This window comes from Halyomorpha halys, unplaced genomic scaffold (assembly GCF_000696795.3).
Source record: "Halyomorpha halys isolate HHAL.00 unplaced genomic scaffold, Hhal_1.1 Scaffold848.1, whole genome shotgun sequence".
Lineage (NCBI taxonomy): Eukaryota > Metazoa > Arthropoda > Insecta > Hemiptera > Pentatomidae > Halyomorpha > Halyomorpha halys.
Window position 1 is genome coordinate 62,329 of NW_027115347.1, and position 10,314 is coordinate 72,642.

General features: G+C 37.4%; 1 protein-coding gene across 1 annotated transcript in view; it reads left to right on the forward strand.

Annotated features, from left to right (window-relative positions):
- LOC106686611 (ATP-binding cassette sub-family G member 4) overlaps positions 1-10,314 on the forward strand; it is a gene marked incomplete in the record, with an annotated part of 83,336 nt that overhangs the window by 47,485 nt on the left and 25,537 nt on the right. Inside the window, 4 exon segments of the mRNA XM_067052412.1 lie at positions 1,012-1,129; positions 7,000-7,189; positions 7,275-7,420; positions 7,512-7,750. Of these exon segments, the coding sequence (XP_066908513.1) occupies positions 1,012-1,129; positions 7,000-7,189; positions 7,275-7,420; positions 7,512-7,750 (693 nt within the window).

Here is a 10,314-nt window from a genome sequence, read left to right on the forward strand (position 1 = left end):
ATATTTTGTATAACCAAGCAAAAATAAATATCTGAATTCAATATGTGAACTGGTTTATTATTTCAAATATATAACATTGGATTGATTTTAATTTATATTTATGTAATATTAGCATAGAGTATACGTTGTCACGGAAATATGAGGCCTACACGGGCACGGTTTTTTAATGCACCCTTTTAAAGGTTACAACATACGAACCCTATTTGAAGTATTTATTTTGATGTTTTGTTTTTTAACGCACCCTTTTAAAGGGTACACAGTTGAATCCTATTTGAAGTATTTATTTTGATGTTTTTCTTGTTTTGTTTTTTAATGCATCCTTTTAAAGTGTACAACATTCAAACCCTATTTGAAGTATTAATTTTTCAAAAATTAAATGTAATTTTACTTTTTACATTTGTGCTTTTGCAGACATCTCTGACACTTACAACTGTGAATGGAATTTTTTTGGATAAAAAAGTAAAAAGAAATAAAATAATGTATAAATAAATAATTTAATTTTTATCCATTATTGTCTGGATGGATAAAAATTGAATTATTTATTTAAACAAAATTAACCAGTATCAAAAAAGTGTAAAGATTATAAATATAAAATAACGTATTTATTTTTACATAAATACATAAAAAAAAAACAGAAATATTTAATAAAAAAAATTAAACTTCAAAAAGCCAGGAACAAACAATATATTATATACAACTATTTTATTTTTAAAAGAAGGTTTAAAAAATAAAGGAATTAAATTTAATTGTAACTTTAATATAAGATTTTCTGAGAACATTGTTTGTTTTTGTAAGTAAAAGTTTAATCTTTGATGAAGGAAATTGAAAACTAAAAAACTAGGAACCTCTAAAAATTGATATTGGTTATTATTGCTCCAAAACCAGATTATAAAATTCTTTCAGGTAAAATGAAGTCATTAAATATTATATTAATATTATAGATATAAAAATGTTTTAAAGCATGTCAACATACACAGCTCTTAAATCTTTACCAAATATTTGAATCTTTAGGTACCAAAGAAATCCTGCATAATGTCCATGGAAGGTTTCTTCCCAGCCAACTCATAGCTATAATGGGGCCATCAGGAGCAGGCAAATCTACTCTCTTGGATGTCCTCTCAGGATATAGGTGATTCTCAAACAAATATTTTCTAAAATCTTCATAAATTCGTATAAAACTTATTATTTCCTATTTTAAAGCAAATGATTTCCATTAGTTATCATTAATTATTAAATTAAATTTTATATGAGTTTTTTATTAGGTAATATTTAAATAGCAAGAACAATACCTGGTGTACCAGAGAAATCTTTTTGTAACTGTAAAATAAGACAATTTGTTTTGTTTTTTAATGCTGCAATTTACCCTGCTCTCAATCTTGGCAGGTTTTCTTGGATCCATAATTTGTATTAACTTTGTTGTTGGTTGGGGCTTTAGAGTGTAAAACCCTGAGGTCATCAATGCCCAATTCACCAATACCAATTCACTCATTGTGCTAAATCTATTCTTTTGAAAGATTCTTCACTTGATTCTTTGTATCTTATTTCTTTTAAATAAAAAGAACATTTTTATTGAAAAACAACAGAACTTCCTAAACATTGTGGTTTATCTGGAAAAAACTATTGATTTTTAAACAAAACACAAAATTAGCTGTAACACAAATTAAATTAAATTTCAACAGGTGGTTTCAATTTCCATAAAAGTCCGGTGTCAATGGCTTAAAAGTAAAATAAAAAAATCTTTAGCTTAAACATCATTAAAAATGATTAGATTTAACATTTATATTTCACCATAAATAAATAAAACACTCTTTTGCTTGCATTCATAAAACTATGAACTATGAACACTTATTTACAAGCTACTATTGTGTTATATATATATATATATATATATATATATAAAAGTTACGGACTGTCAGCTGATCAAGGAGCACAGCTGACCGATTGTATATATATAGACGGACAGGCTCCACTAATAGATCAGTCTTTGAGAGTACTTCAAGCGTTTCATTTCGCACTCCTCTCTCTCCTAATTATTTTTAGTTTCACTCCAGTAAAAGATAACTGGTGCCGATACCCGGGAACTTTAGATAATGGAGTAATTTTGAGAAGAGCAGTTCTAAACCTGGAGAATATGAATCTGAACAACCAACCTCAAGCTTTAGTCAACCGAACTTTAGCAGCAGGCAACCCATCTCTGGAGGAGATTCAGCCACTACCAGAAGTCTCTTTAGCACAATTTAATGACACAATGCTAGAATGGATTAAGGTCCGTACAACAACCACCCTGGACCTAATGAAGGTGGTGTTGGACCTAGAAAAATTCACCGGAGAGACTGGAGAATTAAATAATTTTTTAAAAGGGGGCGATCGCCTAATGGGGCGAATAGAAGCGAAGATGTCGCAGAACTCCTGGCACGCTATAACAGAATTCAAGATAAACTCAGTGAGATGATGGAGACAATTCAAGTACAGGGTCGGATGCAAATCCTATCCATGGTACTGAAGATTCAGTTGGCAAAAGAAAGAGGGAATGCTGAGAGACCACTCGTTTGTGGAATGTGCTCAAGATCTCATTGATACAAGAGCTAGAGAGGTGGAGGCCCAAATGGAAGTAGAGGAGCCAGGGTGGACGAGGGAACAAAGAGATGGTAGAAGAGAGAGAAATAGTAACACAGAAAATAGAAGGAGCCAACTTAAACCCAGAAACAATGGTCGGCGGGAGGACCGCAAGTGCCATGGGTGTGGTAAAACTGGACACCTGGTATCACAATGTACCCGATGTTTTGAATGTGGGACAGAGGGACATATTGCTCGAAAGTGTACCTATATGTATCGGCAGAGGAAATGTCTGAGACCTCAGGAACAGAAACTGAAGCAGGGGACTATGAGCGAGAGGATAGCCAGCAAGGCACGAGGAGAGTTCTGAGGAGTGTAGCCACAGAGAGGCTACCGCACGTTGGAGATCAACCATATGAGAGGAGAACACGGCGGTTTGCCTATAATAGAGATTGCAGGAGTGAGGTATCTGGTAGACACCGGTAGTTCCAGTACTATTTTGTGTCGAGAGGCTGTGGAGAAGTTGTGAAGTGGAGAGAGAGCACACGGGATTCAGGTATGTCAGAGTAGGTTAATCCCCCAGGGTGGCCCTTGTGAGGTAGAGGGGGAGGCAGAAATATGTTTGAACCATTGGGGATTTAGTAAGGGTATCTTGAAAGTGCATACTGTAAAGACCATGCCAAGGGAATATAAAGTAATTGTGGGGTGTGACCTGCTAGGAAAGGTGGGTACTTGGATTAAGAATAGCAAGGGAAAATGGAGGATTAGACAGGAGGTAAAACCTGCAAATTTAGTCATCAACAGAGGAATGAGGGTGCACGGATTGGGGCAATCAATCAAGCTGAGGACTGGAGACAGCGACTCAAGAGGGAATACCAGGATATTTTTTTTTTACAGAAGGGGATATTAAAATGCACCCTAATGATCAACATAAGACAACATTCACTTTTGAAAGGGGTCACTATGAGTTTACAAGGATGCCGTTTGGGCTCAAAAACGCCCCCATAACCTTTCAGGGATGGACGAGTTTCTGAGAGGAATCGACAAATCTGTCTGTCATATTTACATGGATGACCTCCTTGTGTTTAGTAAGAACGAGATTGAACACATGCGACACTTGAATAGCGTGTTCCAGAGAATAAGACATTTTGGGGTCAAATTGTCGGGGGAAAAGTAAGCGCTGGGGCAGGAACAAATAAAATTTTTGGGTCACACAATTTCTAGGGAGGGAGTTAAACCAGACCTGGATAAAGTTTCAGCTATCCAGAAAATGGCGGTACCTAGTGACATAGAAGATGATCATCACCCCAATGATGGGGGACAATATCAGATGGTGCATAGAGAGGTTGTAGCAAGAGCCGGTACTAGCTTTTCCAGATTTTAATCGGCAATTCATGATTACACAGATGCGAGTGAGTATGCGCTAGGAGCTGTGCTGTATCAGGAGGGTGATGGGGGAGAGCGCCCAGTGGCGTACGCCAGCATGCGGCTTACGGAGACGGAAAGTATATACAGTACAAAGGAGCGAGAACTCCTGAGAATAATGTGAGTCATCGATCACTTTAGACCATATGTGTTTGGCAAAAGGTTCAAGATACATACTGACCACAGACCACTTCAGTGGGTGGGAAAACTGAAGGAATCCTCAGCGAGGATAACTCGCTGGAAGGAGCTTCTAGTGCAATATAACATGGAGGTTATATATAAACCGAGCAAAGAAAATGTGGTGACCGATTGGTTGTCTGGAGCCATAACCATGAACGCCATGGAACAAGAAAATGAGGAACCATCCGGTGTCATGAAGGAATGGACGCCTAGAGAGGAAGACCAGGATGAAGCGGAAGAAGATGGTAGGGAAGAATCTTCAAATAACAAGAGTTTGGCTGAAGAAAGACCAGGGGACATAGAGGAAATGGAGGAAATAATTAATGACAAGAAGAGACAAATTATTTGGAAGACCAAACCGTAATGACCAAAATTAAACATAGTGAGTACGTGAGAGGTAAAATAACAACGATCTGGTCACAACCAGGCGTAAAGAAGGACCAGATCTGTAATGTTGAAGAATGCTTCGAAGCCTGGAGAAAAGCATCACCTGTATGTTGGCAACAAAACCGTTTAGAAGATCAATCGGCTATGGCGTGATGAACAGATTGGAATGGACAGGACATTCATCCTTTGCAAACTGATGGTGGAAACCCTAAGGGAAGACAGGAGAAGACACCTACCACCGATGCACCACTCAAAGATTTACAAATCGACACATTAACATGGAAGTGGTACAAATGGGTGATCATAATTGACCTCTTCAGTAAGGCGGTAATGGCGCACCAAGTGCAAGATAGGTCTTTGGAATCAGTATTGGCAGCTCTCCACTTGTGGTTTCAGTTCTACACAGTTCCCGAACGCATCTCATCAGATGGTGGAAGGGAATTTGACAACTCTTTGATACGAAAGGAAATGAAGGACTTGGATGTGATATGGCACCTCAACACACCAGGACACCCCAAAAGTAGAGGAGACGTAGAGCAGCTTCACGGAATGCTGAGCGATCACCTTCAATTGTACCAGGTAGACCAATGGCTGGAACCGGACGTGGCAATGCCAAAGGCAATTGCGGCATACAATCATTCGGTGCACACCGGTATGGGGTTTTCGCCATTTGAGGTCCTTTTCGGGCTTTGTGGAATCTGACGGGACTACAAGGGCACGGCGGCGGACGGTGATGAGAATAAGCAATAATCAGGTCACTAGGAAAAAGCTATGGGAAAAAGTCCGGGGAAAATTGGAGAGGGAAAAAGTCCGGGGAAAATTTGAGAGGGAAAAAACCAGGAGAGTTGCTCGGGAGAATTTAAACCTCACAGATAGGAAGGAAATGACAAAAATTGGGCCAATTGTATATAGAAAGTTGGGATCAAACAGAGGTAAGGAGATAAAGCGATACGAGGGACTTTTCAGAGTGATAATAATAAGAGAACATAATGTAGTAACTATTGAGAGTATTAGAGAACCCAAAAAGCACAGGACCGTTCATATTGAACAAATTAAAGTCCCACTAACCGAAACACCTGTGCAAGAGTAATCCGGAGTGTCCTCATCTCAACTTATCTGTTGTTATGTTTTCTTAAGTGGTAATTTAATTTATCTTTGATTATAGTGATGTACTGAATAAATTACCTTGCATTTTTTTAATTGTATAAATTCATGTTTTTATTTTTGTTTTGCTTTACTTTTAGTTTGTAATAAGGGTTTATGAGGAGTGTCAATCTTTTGTTTTGTTTATTGTAAATAGTTATTGTTGTTGAATTTTATATTAATTTATTGTATAGCTGAAGTTTACGAGGATTGTTCGTAAACTGGTGGGGGGGAGTTACAGCCTTAGTCAGCTATTACTTTGAAGTAACATTCACAGACGGACAGGTGAATTGGGAACCAATTAAATGAATCCATTCCCCCAAAATAATCATGCACTCAAGTCATTCTCTGTAGGGGATGGTCCAAGAAGTGGGAGGATGGGCTTTTTATTTTATTAAGGGCTACTACTTGGCATTGAGTAGTTTCATTTTTATTTCAAATCAACATATAAAAAATAAAATTAATAGCTGTGTTTTTGTAATCTAGGGCACGTAAAAGAAGAATAAATATAAGAAGGTGGTCAGGGTTGCGGTCAAAAAAGAACAAAAAGTTTTGAACTATTTAATGACCGACATTTCGCCCACTTTGCAGGGCTTTATCAGGGCTGTTCAAAGAAATAGGTTAAACAGACATATATATATATATATATATATATTCGATCAGCTGATCTCCTCAGTCAGCTGACATCAAAGTAACAGCTGACTAAGGCTGTAACTCCCCCCCACCAGTTTACAAACAATCCTCGTAAACTTTAGCTATACAATAAATTAATATAAAATACAGAGAATGACTAGAGTGCATGATTATTTTGGGGGAATGGATTCATTTAATTGGTTCCCAATTCACCTGTCCGTCTGTGAAGTAACATGCTATCTCTATTTGCTTACCAATTTTTCTTTCTTTAACTGCCAATTAACCAGTTCTACCACCAAGGTGCATTCACTCAATATTATATTTCCAGCCTTGATGGTCCCTGAATGGGCAAAATGGTGATTTTATATTTTGCATCCAGCCTTGATGGTCCCTGAATGGGCAAAACATTGATTATATATTTTGCATCCAGTCTGATAGTCCCTGAATGGGCAATACTTTAACTAGGAACTTATTGACTGTTTTAGAAACTTAAAAGATTTGTCTTGAAATCTTCCAATAATATCTTAACAGTAGTTTTTATCTCTTTTTTTATTTTTGCTGTAATTAATTAATACATCTTTTTCATTTAATATATATTTTTTTTAGTTGAGATATTTAAATATAAGCATAAGTCTGAGCTAGAATGTAAGGAGTTAAGATAATATTTGTTTTTAGAATTACAGGCGTACGAGGAGCAGTTACAGTGAACGGACGAGAGAGGGACTTGGATGAGTTCCGTAGAGTGTCGTGCTACATCACTCAAGATGACAGGCTGCAACCTCTTCTCACCGTCAATGAGAACATGAAAGTAGCAGCTGACCTCAAGCTCACTGCTAGATATACCGAGAAAGAAAAGTTTGCTATTGTGAGTTAATAAATTTCCATCAATACTTAATTACAGTTTTTATCCAAAGTTCTAAAATAAATATTTATTTCTTCCTGTTACACAGATAGATGAAATTTTAAAAATGCTAGGCCTATACGAAGCTAAACCAACGAGAGCTGCACAATTGAGTGGTGGACAAAAGAAAAGACTGTCTATAGCACTTGAACTAGTCAATAACCCTTTAGTTATGTTCCTAGATGAACCCACAACGTAGGTATTCACCAATATGTAAATTTTCTTTCTTTTACAAATCCTACTGTTGATCAGACTGCATCTGGGTAAAACATGTTCTGATTTGCAGTGGTCTCGACAGTGCCTCTTGCCTCCTTTGCATCCAACTGATGAGAGTGCTAGCCGAGCAGGGAAGAACTATAGTGTGCACGATACACCAGCCATCAGCCTCTCTTTTTCAGAACTTCGATCACGTCTACATCCTCGCGGAGGGGCAATGCTTATACCAAGGATCTGCAAACAATTTAGTTCCTTACCTTGAAAGTGTAAATCTTCCATGCCCCATGTACCACAATCCTGCAGACTATGGTAGGTATACTTTTTGAAAGTAGTTAAAGTTAGTGGTTAATTATAATAATAAACATGAAGACTACAGGGGGAAAAGAAGGTCAATGAGTCAGAACCAAGGTATAAATCTCATTACTCAGGTTTTTTAAAACTTAACTGTTTTAACATAAAAGTTAGTTACAACTTTTTAATAAAATTGTCCTTAACAACTTCTGATAATAATTCTGTTAATATAAGTTATTTTCACAACTGTTTTATCGAAGTTTTGATAATAGAATTTACTACTAGAAGATTTTATATATAAATAGTCACATATTAGTTTTCACATGGTTATGTGAAAGATTTTGAGAGATCTTGAGTGGAAAACTTCCAGAAACAGAAGTATTGTAAAAGAAAACTGCACCTGATTCTATATTACACAAAGAATCTAGTTATGATAGAGCAGAGAGAGAGAGAGAGAGAGAGAGAGAGAGAGAGAGAGAGAGAGAGAGAGAGAGAGAGAGAGAGAAATATTTTATTCATCAATGCTGCCCAAATACATCAGCTTACTACATCACACAGCATACTAATCAATCCATAATTGGACATAAATAAATTACATATAATTACATGGTATAATAAAATAGAAAGAAAACAGTTTTTACCCACAGTTTCCTTTTATAATCAATTTCAGTCTATACACCAAATACAAATATTTCAATTCATTCTTTTTTTTCTTTTCCTTTTCTGTTCCTTCAATTTCACCATTTCACAATTTTTCATTCACCCGATCAACAAATTCACTATCCCGAATTCACCCTTCTAGATCCTCTCCAGTGACCTGCTAAACAAATTCACTATTAGACGGTAATGTGAGATCAGACCATTAATAATAGTCACAGCAGTAGATCAGTTTACCAAAAAACAAGCAAATAAATACATTTTACGAGAACAAGACTAACACATAAATTCAAAGGAAAATATAATAAAAAGCCGGTTACAAGAAACACTTGAATGCATTAATAAGTTTAAAAAAATAAAATAAATAATAGTACTAATAAAATAAAATGATTTAATGAATAAATAAGTTAAAACACACAAATTGACAGGTTCACATATTAAAATAAATAAATAAAACAATGAATAATCTCCGAGCTAATTCCCATGCAGGTGATGGTGTATGATCCCCAGGGAGTCCAAAATAATATTTTCTGCTAAGATCACAATATCCCCAATGCTAACACCTAGGCCTTCTAAGAAGTTCCTTGTTCTATCTGGTATTTTTCCGTGAGATCCAAACCAGAGGCCTCTCACGGTGAACTCTCTCTCCGAATGTCTCGCGGAATTTTTCCTTAAGGAAAGGGACGCATTTTTCATATATTTTCTTTTTTTCCCTTTCCACTCCACCTTCCTGTTCAAGATCATTACTTTCAAATCTTACCGTCGGATCCAAGACCAGAGCCGTGCCTCCGATTTTTGTAAATGCAACAATATCGGTATATCTTACGGATCCGTTGGTGTCAACACAATAGACCTCCTCGAAGCAGGTCGAAGTCTTTTCTTTCAAGAAACTTCATCAATTCTTCCTTGACCCTGTATTCCTGGCATGTTATAAGGAGGGAGTTGTAGGGCACTTTCCCAGCACATGAGCTGGTGTTTCAGACTCTCTGGCGCATTTGCGACAGAGGGACCCAACTTCTCCTTGCTTTCCATTAGCTCCTGGGACTCCACGCAGAGGTGGGTAGTTGATATTAAGTTTTAGGGCGTTCGCCCATTCTGACCCCAAGAGTACCTGCTTCTCACATACATATCTATTACCTCTCAGGGTCTCTTTGAAATGGCGAACACAAATACCCTGCCACCTGCAACTGGCCCATTCTTCGAAAGCATTTTCACGCATCGACTGTCGTAGAGCTCTCACACTTTAGTTGCCCTTATCCACCCCAAGCCTATCAGCACATGCCACGATTTCGGCTTCATAACTGAATATAGACTGGAATAGGGCATCTGGAACATTTGAAAGTCGCTGGACAATGAACCAATGTTGCAGTGGAGCTTCTCATTGACAGCGGATCAGACCCAGTTATTTGTGGTTAGGAGAGCAGCGATCACATTTGTGAGGTTGGATGACACACCTCTTGCCTCCAGCGAGCTCACTATTTGTCCATGACCAACGTTGTCAAAAGCCCCAATCACGTCCAGAAAAACCACCGCGCAATCTTTTTTCTTATTTTTGGCAACTTTTATGATCACGTCGTTGATTCTTGAGCTTACATGTGTTCCCGGTAGACTTTTTATGAAGCCCCTTTGACTTTTGCTGAAGGTGACCTGCTTTCTCAATTCCGTATCCAGAACCTTCTCGATGATTCGGCACACAATCGAGTATATTGTAATTGGCCTTCAGGAGGAAATACTTTTAGGGTCTCCTTTTCCCTTGTAGACCAATATTGTGCGCCCTTGGCGTAGAGGCTCTGGTACATACCCAACCTTCAGCATGATTCTCTCGGGCCTTTGTTGGTCTGAACTCATATTTCATCAATAACTTACCAATAGATACCAAAACCTTTTCACCTGCATGGAGGATTCATTAAGAATCAATATAAAAA